The 19,966-nt window shown below is 38.7% G+C and overlaps 2 protein-coding genes across 4 annotated transcripts in view; one reads left to right on the forward strand and one right to left on the reverse strand.

Moving 5' to 3' along the window:
• Window positions 1-645: 645 nt before the first annotated feature.
• On the reverse strand, window positions 646-15,694 carry TIGD4 (tigger transposable element derived 4). Its single transcript, XM_008000013.3, has 3 exons — window positions 15,384-15,694; window positions 7,532-7,621; window positions 646-7,374 (listed from the first exon to the last, which is right to left on the reverse strand). Exon 3 carries the CDS (start codon window positions 6,831-6,833, stop codon window positions 5,295-5,297), a length of 1,539 nt encoding a protein of 512 aa, XP_007998204.1. The 5' UTR covers window positions 6,834-7,374; window positions 7,532-7,621; window positions 15,384-15,694; the 3' UTR covers window positions 646-5,294.
• Window positions 15,695-15,786: 92 nt separating this feature from the next.
• ARFIP1 (ARF interacting protein 1) overlaps window positions 15,787-19,966 on the forward strand; it is a 125,906-nt gene continuing 121,726 nt past the window's right edge. Inside the window, exon 1 of one of the 3 annotated variants that reach the window (XM_008000010.3) lies at window positions 15,787-16,136. The gene's annotated coding sequence lies outside the window, so the exon portion shown is untranslated. The remainder of the gene's footprint in view (window positions 16,137-19,966) is intronic. The other 2 variants (XM_008000009.3, XM_008000008.3) reach the window with 2 other exon arrangements.

Below are 19,966 nucleotides of genomic sequence, written 5' to 3' on the forward strand. Positions count from 1 at the left end.
TTAAAAAACTCCTATAGAGTTAGCCAGTTGCCCCAGTACCAGTTAAATACCAGTTACTGAATAATTCACGTTTTCACTACTGATTAAAAACTCAATTTTTATCACATACTAAATTATTGGTCTTCTTCTAGGTATTATATATTAATCCTTTGATTGATCTATTATTTCTTTTCTTTTTTTTTTTCTTTTTTTGAGACCAAGTTTCACTGTGTCACCCAGGCTAGAAAGAAGTAGTGTGATCTCAGCTCACTGCAACCTCTGCCTCCCGGATTCAAGTGATTCTCATGCCTCAGACACTGAGTAGCTGGTATTACAGGCACGCACCACTACACCCGGCTAATTTTTGTACTTTTAAATTTTATATTTTGTAATTTTTGTATTTGTAGTAGAGCCCCATTTGGCCAGGGTGGTCTCGAACTCCTGACCTCCAGTGATCCGCCTGCCTCAGCCTCCCCAAGTCCTGGGATTACAGGCATGAGCCACTGCACACAGCCTGATCTATTAATATTATTTCTCTTGCCCACGCCATATTGTTTTGACTTCTGGTAGGGCAAATACTCCATTATTTTGATTTTTCAAAATGTTCTTAGGTATTGATACATATTTACTCTTCCCAAATGAAAATCAGAATGCTTTTGCAAAGTTTCCAACAAAACTGCCTTGGGATTTTGATTGGAATTAGCTTGAGGAAAACTAGCATATTCCATATTGAGTCTTCTCATTTATTCAAGAACATAAAATGTCCTCATTTCTTCATAAAATTTATGTATGTTTCATAAACTTTAAAGTCCTTTTTAATAGCTACAGCTGATTAACAAGTTCTGAAATAAGCATGCCCTTTTAATTTTTAGCAAATGGAAAACTAAATTAACATGTGAATACCTTCATTTGTACCAGGTAGTTGTGAGGAACTGAATGTTTGTGTCCGCCCCCACCGCCCACCGCAAAATTCATATGTTCAAGCCCCCACCCACAATGTGATACTTGGAGATGAGGGTGAGGTAATTAGTGTTAGTTGGGATCTTCATGTTGGGAGTTAGTGCCTTTATAAGAGACACCAGAGAGTTTGCTCTTTCTCCATGCTCACACAAAGAAGAGGTCATGTGAGCACAGAGTAAGAACGTGGCAGTCTGCAACACAAGAAGAGAGCCTTCATCAGAAATCAACCATGTCAATGCCCAGATCTTGGACTTCTAGCCTCCAGAACTGTAAGAAATGCATTTCTGTTGTTTAAGCCACCTATGATACTGCAATATGGCAGCCCAAGCAGACAAATACAGTAATATATTTGTTACTTAGTGTGTCCCCAGACTCTGGGTTACTCCAGGCTTCACAAGTTAATTATAACCCAAGGAAATAGGACAACTGAAACAGCAAATATGGCAATAGAAAGAGCTACTTTCTTTGTAAAGTGCATTTTATTGTATTGCTTTGCATAAGGATTGATTCAGGATAAAGGATTCTAAGTCACCGTTTTCCCTCATTCAAAATGAAAACCTCTTTATTTTTATTTATTTATTTTTTGAGACAAGGTGTCTATCACCCAGGCTGGAGTACAGTGGCATGATTTTAGCTCACTGCAGCCTTGAGCTCCTGGTCTCAAGCGATTCTTCCACAGTAGCCTCTTGAGTAGCTGGGACTACCAGCTCCTGCCACTATGCCCAGCTAATTTTTATTTTTAAATTTTGTGTAGACATGGAGTCTTTCTCTGTTGGCCAAGCTGGTCTTGGACTCCTAAGTATCAAGGAATCCTCCTGCCTTGGCCTGAAAATAGTTTCTGGGATCCATATTTCTAGAAATGCTGGTTTCCCTATTTTATCGCATAGAAGAATGCCAATGAGAAAACTGTTACTGATGCTTACTGACCACATGTTAACATTTGGGCATATTTGGAAGTGGTAACATGGAAGTACAATGTAATCATTCCTTATAGCTGTGGAACACTTTATTAAATACATTTATATTTTTATATGCACAATTTTCTTTCAGTCTCATTCTATGAATAAACTCAGATTCAGAGAAATATATGTCTATCACAAGGTAGCACATAACTAGAGTTTGATTTGATTTATTCCACTGAATGCAACTTTTTCTGAGAATTTATTGTATGCACACTATGGTCCCCACCCTCTTTCTTTGCTGTGGTGGTAGGATTTTCTCTTAGCTTCCTGATAGACTTAAGCCATACTGTACTTACTTAGCTCAGGTAGCTTCTGGTGCCCTAAGGATCTAGCCTAACACTGGGCTCTAAACCCACAGCCAGATGTGCGGTACTGCCTCTCCTAAGGTGCAAACCTCTCTCTGCCAGTCCCTACCAAACTGGAGCCCCTACTGGACCAGTAATTGAAAAGAGTGCCTCTTAACAGGTGAGGTATTTGCTTGGAAAGCTCTCCTTCAACCTTTCTTCTTTTCCCCGTTCCAGTTAATCTGCTTTGTATACAGTGAAAGGGAAGTTTGAGATTTGATCTCAGGTCCAAATGAGAAGCTAGGTAGGCAACATGAAACTCATAGGCCTTAATTTACTCATTGTCCTACTTTATCCTGAACCAAACCTTTCACTAGTAGTTAAGTGGCTATTGGTAGTGAAATTATGTCCCCAATTCAATATAAGACTTGCTCTTGATGAAGTAGAAGGAAGCAAAAACATTGTTGAAACAGTAGGGATTTGCAAGGCAAGAATAATGAAAATAATGCCACATTAAATTGAAAAACAGGCAAACTAAATCAAGTTGTGTTTTGAAAAGACAAGCAATATTTAGTTCTAACTCTGTAATGATTGTGTATGTAGAAGATAAATCAGGAACAAGATATGCAGCAGTGATTGTCATTATCTGAGGAAAATTTCTAAAATTTTTGATCAAAAAATTGCTTATATGTCTTCTAAACTACAAAAGAGTACACAGTAACAATTTATCTTTGAATTTAAATCTGTGGGCATTTTTAATTCTTAGTTATAATAGCTTTGTTTTATTTTTTTAAATTAATTTTACTTTTTTTGAGACAGGGTCTCACTCAGTCACCAAGGCTGGAATGCGGTAGCACAATCACTGCTCACTGCAGGCTCAACTTCCTGGGCTCAAGCAATCCTCCCACCTCAGTCTCCCAAGTAGCTGGGACAACAGGCATGCGCCACTGCATCTGGCTAATTTTCTTATTTTCTGTAGACATGGGGTCTCCCTATGTTGCCCAGGCTGGTCTCGAACTCTTGGGCTCAAGTGATTCTCTTGCCTTGGCCTCCCAAAGTGCTGGAATTACAGATGTGAACCACCATGCCCAGCCTTGTCTTATATTATCTTTAGATACATTACATCTCAGAAATATTTATGGATCATGGAATGGATGATGATCCATTTATGGAATGGATCATGTCATATAGGAGAAAAAAAAGAGGGTGCTTTCAGTACTTTGGAAATACTGAACTTATTTTAAATATTTTCAAAGAACTACACTGGAACTCTGTGATTGACTGGTACAGAGTTACCAAAGCTGATGGTGTCCCAGTATTTCACTAGTAATAGTGTTCTCAGAAGAGATCTTATGAATAGTGCTACTAGCATGGATCCAGCATATTTTCTTCGCCCTCAGTCCCCTAAACTCAAGGGAAGAAAATAATACAATTTACCTTCATAGAGTATAGATAAGAAGCATCATGGTACATAGAGGAATACAGGACTAGGTGACAGGGAACAGCTGCATTTTAGTTTTGGCTCTGAGATATTTTTAACCAAATCATTTCATCTTTCTAGGTTTTAATTTCCTCATCTATAAAAATGGAGATAACGATTCTTTTATCATTGAATATCTGGAATGATTACATAAAACAGATCACAAAAAAAGAAAAAAAATATTGAGGAGCCAATATATGCCAAGTACTACAGTTAAAGGTGGAACTCTTAAGAGCTCCATTAGACCCATGATTGTACCAAATTACAACTTTAAATCAAATCATTAATAAAATGCTTTTAAGTAATCCTTATTTCACTCTAAAAGAAACTTTAATTTTAATACATTTTAAGGCTTACTATTACCAACTCTCAAAAGCAGAATAAATCAACAGTTGAAAAATAAAAATGCTTTCTATAGATATTTCCTTCCAAATGTGTCATCTGTTGGCAGACTAATAATTCATAGTAAAAATAATCTGTATGTTTTACATTTTTATAAAATATTTTTCAAAGGGGACACTAAATCGAGTGTAATAAGTTAAATAAGCAAACTACTTAAAATTTAACAATGGAAAAGTCTCACAAATTATTGTTACAATTTTCTACTATCCAAAGACTACTTTATAGATGGAAATCAATTAATTTCATACAATATTTTAAAACATTCTATAGATAAAACTTCCTCAAACAGAATTTAATCCAAAGTGTTACCCATCAAATTTGGGGGAAAAAAGGATTACATACATCAAAATATGCTAAAAGGACATTTAGTTTTACCTAAAAATAAAATTCAGTAAAATCCAAAAAATAATTAAATATTATAGAATAAAAGCTTGAGCTGTTAAAATTAGAAAAATATCTAGGCATAGCTATTAAACTATAAATATAATAAGAGTTTAATAAATGTTTCAATAATCTATTTTTATATTAAACACAAATATATATATAAATATTCAGGAAGAATCCATAGCTTCTGGTTATAGATGACAAACCTGATAGGGTCACAGCTTTTCATTTGCCCTGATATACAAATAACTTGAAAGTAGTAAGACTCATATTTTTAATCATTTTGGTATATAGTTAAGGTCAGATTTTATTTTCAGCAATTTTCCACAATTTCTTATTAAAAAGGTCAGCTAGTTATGTGAAAAATAATTTTAAATTACTTTATATTTAATATTTAAAAGTCTAGTTAGAATACATATGGCATATATATATCTTTATAAAAAAGTAAACTATTGCTAGATTTTTTTTTCTTAGATTAGGTAAATTAAAATATTCTAGAACATAATCTGAAATTTAAAAAACAAAATAGAAATCACCAATTCAATGTGTAAATATAGCAGGAGTTCCTTTTATGTTTGACATATTGACCATATCTGTCTAATATAGCCCTTTGACATACATTTTTTACTCCCTAAAACCTTGTTAAATAGAAATCTGTATTTTTTATTCAATCATTATTTACTAGGGAGTTTTGCTACTCAAACCAAAGGTTTTTGCAATTAAACCAAGGATTACTAGTTTTTCATTTTTTATGTTTAGGCGATGTGGTGTAACTCCTTTACAAACCGTATATAATAAAATGTATCAGGAAAAGCTATTACTCTTCAGATACACAATACATAGTTACTTAGTTGATAAAGAGTTAATAAAATTTTCAAGGTCTGCTAAAGAATTCTGAAGTCCTTCATTCATATCTTGACTTCTAAGAAATTTTTTCAGAGTATCTAAAGCAGTTATTGCCTCAGATTTTGATGGTAAAGGGAGTTCAGTTCCTGGAGATCCATCATCATCCTCTTCATCAGAAGTGTAAAATCCAGTTTCGTCTGATTTACTTTCTTTGGTACATATGGAATCACCATTTGGTGCTGCTTCACACGTCTCCAAATCATCATCCAGGGCAGCATACTCTTCTATAGATAAACCTTCAGGAAATTCTACTCCTGCCCCCACAGCATCAGCAACCAAATCCAGACCAGTATCCTTCTCTGCACTTGTTACGTCACTTTCTCCTTTCTGAGATTTGAATCCTGCCTCTTCATAGCTTTTAACAATAGTCTCTGGGGTTACAGCCCTCCAGCAAAGATGCAATGTATCAACTGCATCTAGCAGTGAAAATGTAAATTCTTTGCTACCTTCAACAGAGCTTAAAAATTTCTTGATAAGGCAGTGTCGATATTTGATTTTAAGGCTTTTAATAATGCCTTGTTTCATAGCTATACATTTGGAAGATAAACATGATGGAAAGAATGCTAACTCAATGGACTTCAGGTTCTTTACCTCTGGATGTGCTGGAAAAGACTCAACAAAAATCACCACTCTTCGTTGCTGGGCTTGAAATTTCTCATCAAGCTTTCGCATCCATTGTTCAAATACATCTGAGGTCATCCATGCCATTCTGTTAGCTTCATAACACACAGGTAATGATTTTAAACCTTTGAAACAATGTGGATTTCTCTTTTTTCCAATGACAAGCAAAGGAAGTTTCTCTGAGCCATCCATGTTTGTGCCAACCACCAGAGTTATTCTGTCTTTGCATAACTTTCCAACTGAACATGTTTCACCTTTAAATGCAAATGTATTGGTAGGTAACATTCGATAAAGCAGCCCAGTCTCTTTTATATTAAAAACATTTTTAGGATGATAATCATTTAAATAATAAGGAAGTACATTTTGGTACCAGACAGTCGAAGGGTCTACTGATACACCTGTAGCTTCTACAGGTTGAGCTCTGAATACTAAACCATACCTGGATTTAAAACGATCCAGCCAACCATTACTGCACTTAAAATCATTATGGCCCAGTTTCTGGGCAAAATCATTAGCTTTTAGACGTAACATCGGACCATTAACTGGTACATTTAGACACTGAGCAATTCGATACCACCTCATTAATGCCTCTTCCAGATCTGTATAAAAAGCAGTTCTCAGTCTTTTTCTCTTTGGATCAAATCTTAGAGATTCAAAGGCTTCTAGAACTTTGTCTTTATTCTTCATAATAGAAGACAATGAATTTTTCTTTATTCCATATTCAGCAGCAATCTCTGCTTTTTTCTTGCCACTTTCCACTGCATTTATGATGTCGATCTTTTCCTCAATGGATAGGCTTTTCTTTTTCTTCACTGTTATGGGCAGAGTTGAGGCATCTGCAGAAGCTTCTGCCATCTCAGCCAGTGCTTATGTAGAGATTACTCTTCTTACTTCCTGGTGACTGTTTCTTTAATTGTTTTCCAGTATGATATAGATTGCTCCTTTCTATCCTACTTCATATACTAAAAGTTGGTAAGTGTCTGATAGTCTTATTTCCTAGGAACTTGATGACAAAATATGCTTTTTCAAAGATCTGAAGAAGAAAAATGTTATATGCAACTAGAATATTTTAGAAGACAAACTTCCTTCCTAGAACCTTGTATAGCTCAGTTTATAGCTTATTCAGAGTTGTAGAAGTCAAGCTAAAATAGAAATCTCATTATATCAAACCTGTCCAGTCCTGCTGATGTATTTTTGGAACTTCAATCCTTTAAGATGATCCATTTTATCCATGCACACATTGAACCTCCTATTAATTCTCCATAGGAGGCCTCAGAGACAAGAAGAAAAAACGTTCAGAAGTTTCCATGCAACTATTACCCATTAATTTTCAAGTTTGTTCATGGTAAAGAAGAAAATGGTGGAATCCTTCTAGAAGTTGCCAGTATATCTTCTTCTGTTTTTTGAAAATGTAAAAAAGAAAAAAGCAATTTTAGCAATATGTCAATTGAATATTAAAATAATGCTTATACCCAATTGTTTTGCTCTTAATAATGAAAATAATAGAAACATGTTTCTGAAAATACAATAAAGTTTCCAAGAGAAATGCTTACCTCCCAAAAGCCCTCTCTGTAAAAGCTCTCTAGCTCTGTTCTACAGATGTGAATTCTCACTTGCCTTTGAATGCTTTATAATATATAGTTCTGAAATAAATCAGATAAATTTAATTTAGTTTGAAAATGTGGGCTTACCAAAATTAAAGAACTAAAAATGATGCTGGATAGATGCTTGGTGGCTATTTTTCACATGAGGTCACAGACTGCACCCTCTAACTTCTCCAAAAGAAAACATAGTCAGACAGTAGTCACAAGGTTCAACTTTTAATAGCACATGGGAGACAGTGTCTCTTTTATAGGAGTCTAACAGAAAATGCTTCACTAAAAAATCAAGTACAATTCTATTTTTAAAAAATCTAAATCCCATTTGACCTAAAAGCTTAAAAACCCAGTACCTTTTTATTTTTATTATTTAAATTTTTTCTCTTCCCTCTTTTTTTTTTTTTTTTTTTTAAAGCCTTATCCTGTTAGTGGGCTAAGAACTCAGTAACTTTTGTATTAATTTGACACATTAGCTGAATGTACAGAGGCCAGAGATACTGGACAAAAGGCATAGTAACAAACATTTAGGAGACTATCATGCAGAAAAAGATGTAGACTAAGAATAGGAAGGATAGTGACCACGAGTCTTAATATCTCAGGTCCTCTACTTTCTATCTGTAAAAAAGAAAGTGCCAGGCAGTTCTGAATTGAGAAGTGACTCCGCTATTTAGTACTCATGTGATCCCAGGTCATTTACTTAACCATTTGAAGCTTCAGCTTCCTTATCTGTAAAATGGGAGTAACTACAGCACTTACCTCATTATTGTGGATTCAAAAGGATTCAGTGAAAGAATGTAAAGCACTTAGCACAGTATTTAGTACTTTAAGAAAGTGCTCAACAAATGGATGGTGATGATCTCATCATCATTATCACTCTCATGTCTTTTGGCTGTGTGAATCTACAATTTGGAAAACTTTATAAAATCCTACTTGCAAACAGAAGCAAGAATCCCACCTTAAATCTATACTCAAAGTAGGGCTTTTCTTTTTTTCTTTTTTTTTTTTTTTGAGACGGAGTCTCACTCTGTCGCCAGGCTGGAATACAGTGGTGCGATCTTGGCTCATTGCAACCTCTGCCTCCTGGGTTCAAGCGATTCTTCTGCTTCAGCCTCCTGAGTAGCTGGGACTACAGGCGCACACCACCATGTCCAGATAATTTTTGTATTTTTAGTAAAGACGGGATTTCAAAATGTTGGCCAGGATGGTCTCAATCTCTTGACCTTGTGATCTGCCCGCCTTGGCTGCCTCAGCCTCCCAAAGTGCTACTATTATACTATTACAGGCATGAGCCACTGTGCCTGGCCTAAAGCAGGGCTTTTCTTAAGCCATGAGAACAGTCACATGGCCCCAGATGGGCTCATCTCTACTTTCCCAAGTCAGCACCTCCCTTATCAGAATCTATGAAGCAGCCAAGATAATAACAAGCTAATTTGATGAGCGGTGTTACTTCTGTATGTGTGTGGGCACTCCATTCTTCTTGCTGGGCTTCCAGGTTTCCCAGGTGATGCGCACCTTTTTGCACAAAATCTTTTGACAAAACTTTTTGCCAAAATTCTTCTGCCCTTGTTGTCCAACTCAAAGGAGGAATTTTTATCATAGGAATTACAACCAGTAAAGGAATTCTTTTTTTTAAAAAAAGTGTCGTTTCAAAAAAAGTCTTTAAAATAATGATAGCCCTGGGTTTTAGTTTTTAAATGGTTTTACTACCTATATTCCAAATAACCAAGGAGGAAGGTAAAACTGGATTTCACTGGTCCCACAGTTACCATGTGGTTAAGAGCAGTTTAGAGTCCAGGCTTTTAAATGTCAAGTCAGCATTCCTTTCACTATATTACAGTATCTTTGAATCACACTGGTGGGGCCTCCTGTGACCATAGTTACAGATTCTATGCTCCCAGCACCAACCTAAGCCAGCATTTCCAATGTCTTAAAACAATAAAAAGCAACATTAGGCCTCCATGAAAGAATAGGTCATTATGAATTCTGTGAACACAAATAGCAACTCTATCTGTTAGGGAGGGTTGACCTAAGTAATAAGATTTGGCCATAAAACTAACATTAAAAATCTTGCTTGTATATGGGATCTCTTCTTACATTTTCATTCAATTTCCTGTAAATATGCAATTATTTCAAAATAAAAATAAAATTCTTGCTCTTATTAGGAAGATACCAACCTTCAGAAATTGATGTAGCAAGAACCAATTTTTCAAAAAAGACAAAACCAACCAAATTTACTAAGAGAATCTCCCAACCCCTCCCCTCCCCTCCTTCCTTCCTCCCTCCCTTCTGCCCTTCCCTTCCTTCTCTTCCTTCCTTTCCTTCCTCCCTCCCCCAATCCCTCCCTTTCTTTCTCCCTCCCTTCCTTCCTCTCTCCCTCCTGCCTTATCTCATTTATCAGAAATAAAATCTACCATGTCAAATAACAACTGTAGAAAAAGTAACTTGAATTTCTTCTTTTCCCATCCTGGTTAAAGTGATATAATATATACTATCAGAGATTACTCATTATCTTGAGAAAATTGAAAATGTGATAACTTTATTTAGAAAGATTAGGTTTTTCCCCTGAGTTAACATTAGTCAAAGCTACAATTTTCCATGATAAGATACAATATATCTTTATTCCTAAAAGCAATCACATTTCTAATGCCAAACAGACAAATTAGACTTTTTCCCTAGAAAAGAATAAGGCATCAATACTACCTGTTCAATGAAGCTGACATTCTCCAAACTCCAACAGTATAACATCTGGGATATTCTTTTGCAAGGAGTAATGGCAGTAGCTAATATTTCTCAGAACAGTCATCCTCTCAAGCTCATTCATCATTTTCCCTCTTGAAAATATTACAGCAGAGAAACACTATTCTACATGTTAGGGAATATTTTCTCTGTGTCAATGGTTAAGCTAATCAGAAAATAAGAATAATCAATTCATCAAAAAAGACTCACCAAATTAATTTCAAATAAAGAAAATACAACAGTCAATCCTACTATTAATAAGAAACACATAAATCTTCTTTTAAAAAAAGAGATACATTTTTGTTTTTGCCTATCAAAATGTCAGTATCTAGTGTTTGCTGGGGTGAGGTAACAGGTTGTTAGGAGGCACATAAATTGTTACAACATGCTTATGGGGGGCAAATTTGCAATATGATATACCTGATATACAAACCTTAAAACCGTGTATAACGTTTTATCTAGCAAGTCTATATCAAGGATTTTTTTTTTTTTTTTTTTTTTAAAGACAGAGTCTCGTTTTGTCACCCAGTGGTGCAATCTCAGCTGGAGTGCAGTGGTGCAATCTTGGCTAACTGCAACCTCTGCCTCCTGGGTTCAAGCGATTCTCTTGCCTCAACCTCCCGAGTAGCTGCGACTACAGGCATGTGCCACCACGCCCGGCTAATTTTTTGTATTTTCAGTAGAGACGGGGATTCACCGTGTTAGCCAGGATGGTCTTGATCTTCTGACTTTGTGATCCATTCACCTCCGCTTCCCAAAGTGCTGAGATTACAGGCATGAGCCACTGTGCCCGGCCTATATCAAGGATTTTATCCCAAAAGAATAATTATAGATATAAAAATAATTTCTTACAAATGTATTAGTTTTCTATTGCTAATGCAACAAATTGCCATATACTCAATGCCTTAAAACAACACTCATTTATTATCTCACAGTTCTGTAGATCTTAAGTACAGGTGGGCTCAACTGGGTCCTCTGTTTAGGGTCTCACAATGCAGAAATCAAGATGTTGGTCAGAAGTTGGGCTCTTATCTGGAGGCTCTCGGGAAGAATTTGCTTCCAAGCACAATCAGATTGTTTGCAGAATTCAGTTCCTTGCTGTTGTAGGACTATGGTCCCTAGTTCTTTTTTGTTGGCTGTTGGCAGGGACTACTCTCAGCTTCTAGAGGCTTCCCTCAGGTCCTTGTCTGTGGCCCTCTTCATTTCAGCAATGGAGAATATTCCTCCTGTAGAATCTCTTTCACACTTTGAATCTCTCTGACTTCCTCTATTGCCACAAGCAGGAGAAAACTCTCTGTTCTTAAAGGGCTCACTTGATTAGGTTAGGTCTACCTAGACTACCGCCCTTTTGATTAATTCAGGATCAATGATTAGCAACCTTAATTGCATCTCCAAAATTCCCTTGTAAGTAACATAACATATTCATGGAAGTAGTATCCCATCATGTTCACAGGGAGAGGGAATTATACAAGGTAAGGGTCATTGGAGTTCATCTTAGAATTCTACCTACTACACAGGACTATTCCCTGCGTTGCTACATAATTACAGACAAAATTGAAAATATGCAACAAAAAGGATTCATTCAATAAATTAAGAAATATCTACATGCTGAAATACTTTTGTGCCACACAAAGAATATTTAATGATATGAAAAAAATTCCATGATATGTTAAGTGAAAAAAAGCAAAATATAAAATTATATGTCAACAAATACAACATACACTAAAAATTACATCAGAGCAGAGGCTCATGGTTATTCCTACACAGCTCACTTCCAGTAAACCATAGGTTGTCAATAACAATTTGTTAAATAAATGAAGAAATATATATCTACATAGATATAAAGAAAAAAAATACATTGACCAAAATGTTGAATGTTCTCTCTAGGTAAATGAATTATAAATAAGTTCAGCTTTTTCCTCTTTATAGTTAAACACATTTTTACAACTCTAATGTTCTACCTTTTTTTTCCTCTACAACAGTCATGCTAGAATAATGTTCTATTTTTGCACCAAGTTATTAAAAAAAATCAGTATCAGAAAACATAAAGCTGGCATTCTTCCGATTCAGAATCTCTATGGGTAATGAGTCACTCTCCTTTTATCAGTAGTTTATACCCCTCTGCAGAGAATCAACTACTTTCCAAACTTAAGAAAGCACTCACTCACTGTCTTCTACAAATAGATAGCAACTATATCCACTTAATCCTGCTTGTGTCATTACCCTAAGTAGCAGGAGTTGCTGGTATTCTGGAACTTGCCTGGTATGCAGCAGACAACATATTTCCATAACTCGACTAGAGTTAGTCAATTTCCTGGTGCTATAAGAGAATCAAATAAGTCCAAAGTTCAGTTTCCCAAAAAGCATCTTATTTATCATGGGAAAACATGCAAAACAGTCATACAAAGCTGACTGAAATGGGGGCTCAAATCAAAGGCTTGCAAGATCCAAAGAGAGGGAAAAATGAATTCTCAAAGGGAGGATAAATAATGGGTTCATGACAGAAGTAGCATCTGAGCTCAACTGTAAAGGATGGATAGGGACATCACAAGTAAGGAAAAATAGGAAGACATTTCTGCTGATAAGAATAGAGAATAAAGCATGGAAGAGGGAAATATGCAGTTTGAAGCATATTAAATACTTCTTTGCAACTGAAGTTTCACACCTATGTCTATATTGGTATTTATACTTATCTGTATTAGTTGGTTAAATTAGCACTTTTCCTTCAGGTATATAAAAGAGAGTGCTCATTTGCAAGATTGAGGCCAGATCTTGGTAAGCCTTTAATGCCAGGATAAAGAATTAGACTTCATGGAGTATGCCACAAATGCCATTCAGGGCTACTAGAGTTCCCCATAAGCCCAATGAATAAACAGCACCTGATTTTTCAAAAAGCCAAATAAACAGCCAATAGCAGTGCAAAGTTAAATGAGTAGATAATCTCCATGTCATAAATATATATGGAAGGCAGCTATTCCCTTTAGTCTCCAAAAACAAATGACAATTAGAGAAAAGTAGTAATCTTCTATTCTAAACAAAATGAACAGGCAGGGTCCCCCAAGTTTTAGCGCAAAGGAGGGAAGGAAGAAGGGAGAGAGGGAGGAAGGAAGGAAGGAAGGAAGGAAGGAAGGAAGGAAGGAAGGAAGGAACGAATGAACAAAAAAAGGAAGGGAGGGAGGGAGGGAAGGAGGAAAGAAAAAGAGGAAAGAAGGAACGAAGGAGAAGGGAGGGAGACAAGAAGGAAAGGAAGAAAGAAAAAGAGGAAGGAGGGAAAAAAGGAAGAGAGGGAGAGAGGGAAGAGAAAACAAGTCTCCTCTAAACAGGGACAGGCTTAAAATAATGTTTTTCAGTTAGTACCAAAAATATTCCCCAATCCAAAGAACACTGGTTGCTGCTTCCTTTGTCCCAAAGGATGTATAGAATTCCACTATTTTCCATCATCAGCTGAAGTAGTGTCTAGTGTTTTCTTTGAGCCAGACTATTCTAATTTCCTTCAGGTCCGTGGAAATCATAGAAAGATTAATCGTGTGTATATATAGCCTTGCACAGCGTAATACTGTGGGTGAGGATTAATCATACACAGTACAGAATCTCACTGAAGAGTATCTAACTTGGTTAGCATCTTCGCCTAGCAGAAGTCAGAATTAGTTCCAAGTCCATCTGAATCTCTGTCAAAACCACCAGCAGGTGCCAAGGGAACTATCCAGCTATGAACAAACTAAAGCAAGTCTCCACCTTTCCAAAATAAGAAACACCCCTGGGTCTAACAGTCTAATAGTTAGATTAACTATTAGAAGCTACGCATCTAATGAAGCTTAGCATCTCCAAACTCAAGAGACAGCTAGCAGGAATCCTTAACACAACAGCCAGCAAAAACAATTCAGTATTCACTGTCCACAATCATTCAAGCACCGCTGAGCCCTACCATACACTTCCTCCAAGTCACCCTTCTGAAACCCGGGGAACAACACTTGTACTTAGCTGCAAGTTCTGTAGTCACTCTATTCCTACACAATTACAGCAGTAATTATTTTAGATTGGGATTCTTTTCTTATAATTGAGAAGACTAATGGTCTCCAAACCAACAAGATGGCTTTGTACAGAAAAATCCACAGTAAGCTGTAAGAACTGAAGTTATAGTTTGAGTGGGTTGACATATATATTTGCTCCTTTGTTTTAAGACAGAACCACTTGAGAGATTTTTGTTCTGGAATTTCAGTACTATTTTTGTAAGAGGTGGTATCCTGGAGAGCTCAATCTTGTTATACATTGGAAACATTTATGGTGACACAGGTATTTACTATTCACAGATCTGGGGAAGATTCCTGCCAGGGATACTTCACTACACTGAAACTCCCTGGAAATCTGTAGAGGTAGAGCTCTGCCTTTGGGCATTAGTCATTAAAATTATCTTGTCAGCTACTGTGACAACTAAAGGCAGCTGAAAAGTACGGTCTAAAGAAGGGTAAATCTCGCCATATGCACAGTTACCCTTCGCATTTCTACAAGCGAAATGAGAATAAAAATGAGCATTCAAAGTTGTCAAAGAAAAAGCAGTCCAGCAGTTCGAAGGGATATTCTGTGATGGACCAACTGTATGGTACTGTGTGTAAATGAACTTCAGGTCTATCTAGCGCCACGGCGGAGCCACGCTTTCCCACCATTCAGCGCTGGGGATGGGGAGAGTAGAGCAGGTTGGGGCCCCGTTTAGGAAAGTACGAAGGACTCTGAGAGAGCGAATTGTTCAGCAGTTTCCGTGACAGGACAATGATCTATTTAAGAAGTAATGGGGCAAGCAAAGAAAGCAGAGCTCGGTCATCCGGAAAAATAAAGAGGAGCCGGAAAGAAAAATATCAGGGAATCTACTGTGAGAGAGCGAGCAAAGCAAAAAGCGATCACAGATCCAGAGCAACTAAGAGCTCCGGGATGCCGGGCCCGGGGGTCTAGCCTTTCTGAAGGGAGGGGGCTCCCCAGGCACGGGGGTAGCGCAAGGAAGCGCCCACATTCCGTCTGCTCCCTTATCTTCGCATTCTCCCCACCACCCCCACCTTCCCCGCGGGACTGGAATAACCTTCGTGCTCTCCGGTGGCTGAGAAAGCAGCTTTCGCTCTTCTGTGGTAGCGTGGCGGTGAGCTACATCCACCTCCACCCTCCCGACACCGGCTCACGGTCTGTTGGGGAGACTCCTAACGTGTGAGGCTAGGGTGTGTGAATAAAAAACAGGGAGGCGGAGGGCTCCTGGAGACCTTTGACTTCTCAAGACCAGGCAGGGGCGCCTTTCCGCAAGCTCCCAGCTCTAGCCAGTGCCTCTGGCCCTGCGCGCACATCCTTCTACTATTAGGTCGCTGCCAGAAAATTGCCCGGGCAACGACACCGCCGGAGTCCCGGATGTGGTTGCTAGGGCAGCAGCGGGAGGGGCGCAGCCCGCCCCCCGGAGAAGGGCGGAGGGAGCCTCGTGGGAGGTGCGCTGGCACCACCGAGACGTGGCCGGGCAAGGCCAGATTGAGGGAGAGAGAGGCCGTCCAGGGCCAGGGACAACGCTATTTCCGGTCTCCTCACTTCCGGCTTCGCTGATCTTGGTGCTGGTTCTGGAGGCCGGGTTGAGAGGTCGCCGGTCCGACTGTCCTCGGCGGTTGGTCAGTGTGAATTTGTGACAGCTGCACTTGCTCCCCGCCCCCGAGCAGCCGAGGTGCGTGGGGGAAGAGGAAGAAGGAAAAGCTCCGGGTCTCGTTTCCGCTCACTTCTTGCCAGGGTTGAGGCGATTCCAGAGAGCGGCGGAAGGGATAAGCGTCGACTTAGAAGCTACCGAGTTACCCTAAGACAGGTGAGGGCGGAGCTGGCTCGCCTGGGAAAAGGCGGGGGAAAGATGGTTTGAGGTGGTTGGTGGGGCGGACACGTTGCCTCCGGGTTCGCCATTCCGGACTTTTACAGGGCACACCTCTCCTTAGTCTGTGCCTTATCTGCCCAAGTGTTATGCCTTTGGTTTCTGTTCCTTCATTCCTTCTGTCCCTCTGAGTGTGCCTCCGAAACAGTCGAGTGAAGGTGTAGGACCGGCCCTTGCAGGGAGGCACTCTCTTGGCTTTGCATACATTGGGTGGGAAAAGGGGTTGCAGGATCCGGAATCCGGACGTTTCTTGACAAAGTGTCGGAGTGGGCCTCCTTCAGGCTTGGTTTCCAACCCTCATTTCTCCCCTCCTCTCCCTGCATCCCCAACTTCCTCTCTCCCGCAGTAGGAGGAAGGGAGAGAGTGATAGTCCCTCTGAGAGGTTCTTCTGGCAGTGGTGCAGGGAGGAGTCTTGCCTGTGAAATGTCCGAGCCTGACTGTGCGTCTGTGGACGTTCAAGAAATGCTGGAGTTTTGGAAAGGGAGTTGTGCGGTTGTCTTCTTCTCCGTTACTGTTTGCCAAGTTACTACTGTTTACGTGTCTAGGAAAAGGAGAGAATTTTTTAAAAAGTTTTTAGACGCTAGACGTTTTTCCCTTTTACTTTATTTTGTTATTACTTCGTTTTGTTCTTACCTTCCTCTTGAGCCCTTTGATTTCAAAAAGTTTACACTTTACATTTCCTGCAGATCCTTTAGCCACTCTTAGGATTTCTGTCCCCCGCCCCTACCCTGTTTTCTCCTAAAGTATAAAATTCATCTAACTCCGTTCTTATTTGATAAGGAAAAGCCGGAAGAGATCCAGAACTTCTCATAAACTTTTGCTTTCATACTTTCACCTGTAAGGGTGTGTTCACGTTTGCCATTTAATTAACTTAATTGGCATAGAAATGTGCACTAGAAATGGTTACCTTAAGTCAGCTGTCTGTTAAAGCTTCGGGAATTGGCCTTTTCTTTTTTCTTTTCTTTTTCTTTTTCTTTTTTTTTTTTTTTTTTTTTTTGAGACAGGGTCTCACTCTGTCGCCCAGGCTGGAGTGCTTTGGCGTGAACTCGGCTCACTGCAACCTCCATCTCCCAGGCTCAAGCGATTCTTCTCAGCCTTCCGAGTAGCTGGGATCACGGGTAGGCGCCACTACCGCCTGGCTAATTTTTGTATTTTTAGTAGAGACGGGCTTTCACCGTCTTGGCCAGCCTGATCTCGGACTCCTGACCTCAAATGATCTGCCCGCCTCGGCCTCCCAAAGTGTTGGGATTATAGAAGTGAGCCTCCGCGCCCGGCCTAATTGGCCATTTCATTGCTGTTCTCTCAGAGCGGCTACAGATGACTATATTTTACTACTGTTCTGATTCTACTTTTCTTTCGTTTGTCCTGTGGTGTTTTTTGTTTTGTTTTCCTTGCTTAGCATGACCCACGTCTTCTCCCAACTACCAAGTCTAACACACTTTTATCTGAGAAAACAGAAAAGATTTCTATTGTATTTTCTGGATTAAATCCCTGCCTAAGTTACTTTAGTTTATATTCAAATTGATAAATTGGTTTACCCTGGATTATGATTTGCTTTAATCCCGGATGATGACTTGGGGTTCATGGCCTAAGGGTCAACAACTTTCAGGGGTCTTCCTCATTCCCACCCCTGAAATTATATGCAGTTTTGTTTGAGTAAATATTTTCCCCCCTGGGGAAAGTGTCCATTCTTTTTATCAAATTCTCAAAGGAGATATACAGCCTCTTCATAGATTAAAACCATCACTGAGGCAGTGTCTTGTTGAAGTTAGTGAAAACAGGTGTGTGTGTGCGCGCGCGCGTTTGTTTTCCACTTAGGCAGTGTCTTGTTGAAGTTAGTGAAAATGTGTGTGGGTGTATTGTGTGTGTGTGTGTATTGTGTGTGTGTGTTTTCCGAAACTGTTCAAAGGAGATATATAGCCTTTTGATAGATTAAAACCACTACTTAGGCAGTGTCTTGTTGAAGTTAGTGAAAACAGGTGTGTGTGTGTGTGTGTGTGTGTTTTGTGTGTTTTCCCAAACTGTAAATTGTTTGCTTTGGGACCAAGGAAATGAGAATGCAGGGATTCTTCTAGTTTGATATTGAAATCTCTACTTTAAAACGTTAGTGTTTCTAAATTCCTTCCTAGGCTTACAGAAGGAAATGAGGCTGCCCACTTCATTTCCTGATTTGTGGTTTCGAGGTTTCTTTTTAGGGATAGCTGTTTGTGGTCAGTGCTCTGGAGATCCAGTGGATTTACAAACTGATGTGCTTATCTTTAATATGTATTAAATATCACCAAGCTACTAGGCACAGTTCAGAGTAAAAAATTTAAATTCTAGTTGCATTTTGCTTTCATTTTCTTAATTGTTTTTGCTTGAGGCATGTACCTTAGGATTTGATTTGGCTTTGCTAAGAAGAACAAACAAGATGTTTCAGTGGTGTGGTCCTTTGGAATGTTGTTGCTTATCTTGACATCCCCTTTCCCTCCGTTGTGTATGAGATATTTTAATGATTGTTTCTCTCTTGTGAATAAGTTAGTATGCTTCCAAGCTTAATGTAAGTTTTAGAGTACATGTTTGAACTTACCAATTTGGTTGTGAATTATTTGTTGATTGAGGGTTGCAATTCTAAAAGTCTGATACTTTTTTTTTTTTTAGAATGTTAACTTGAAGAAACCTATACAGCTCATCATAGTCTATCTTGAGTAACCAGTTTCTTCTGCTCACAAAATGAAATAAGCTTTCCTCTGTCTAGCAACCTCACTTGGGGGAGCAGTCAACATAAGTTTTTAGACAATAGTTTATGCTAGGCTGGGCACAGTGCCTCACGCTTGTAATCCCAACACTTTGGGAGGCTGTGGCGGGTGGATCCCTTGATGTCAGGAGTTCAAGACCAGCCTGGCCAACATGGTAAAACCCCATCTGTACTAAAAATACAAAAATTAGCCGGGTATGGTGGTGCATGCCTGTAGTCCCAGCTACTTGGGAGGCCGAGGCAGGAGAATCACTTGAACCCAGGAGGCGGAGGCTGCAGTGAGCCAAGATCCCACCACTTCACGCCAGCCTAGGCAACAGAGTGAGACTCCGTCTCAAAAACAACAACAACAACAACAACAACAACAACAGACTAGCTTATGCTAAATTAGTTTCCCTTTAAGGTAATGACAGATTCGGCAGATAGTTTATATCTAACACTGTAACAATTACATTTATTTGCTTATGTGCATTAAGCTAAGTGCTTTACATTATTATCTGATAACTTTATAAAGTGGCTAAAGTCCTCTTTCTATAGGTGAAGAAAATAAAGCTGAATGATTAACTGAAGCTAAAGTAGTCTGCTCAGAATTGCACTGGTGGAGCCAGGATTTGAACCCAGGTTGTCTGACTCCAGACTACTACTGTAGACAATTTCTACCATGTGTCCATTATGTCCTTTTTGAAATGAGTTGGAGATATATCACCAGATCTTCTATCAGGTGTTAAGAAAAGGTTGTTTCCTTTCTTAATCTTCAGTGGATGAACATCTGGTACTGAGAAGTTTGACAAAAATAAGTGAATTTGGAGGAGGCAGTTGGTAGGGGTTTCCTATGGGGATGGATATAAGTCTCTGGGGGGTGTGTGTGTGTGTCAGAACACCCACACCTACTTGAAATAAAGAATTGTAAGTATAAATTCTTGAAATGAAGATTCAAATAATAAACAGATGGTTTGTGTGTATATGAGGAGTGGAAATGTGAAAACGAAGATTATAAGTAATAAACTGGGCATTGCAAGAGTCTGGAAGTATA

Source organism: Chlorocebus sabaeus, chromosome 7 (genome assembly GCF_047675955.1).
Source record: "Chlorocebus sabaeus isolate Y175 chromosome 7, mChlSab1.0.hap1, whole genome shotgun sequence".
Lineage (NCBI taxonomy): Eukaryota > Metazoa > Chordata > Mammalia > Primates > Cercopithecidae > Chlorocebus > Chlorocebus sabaeus.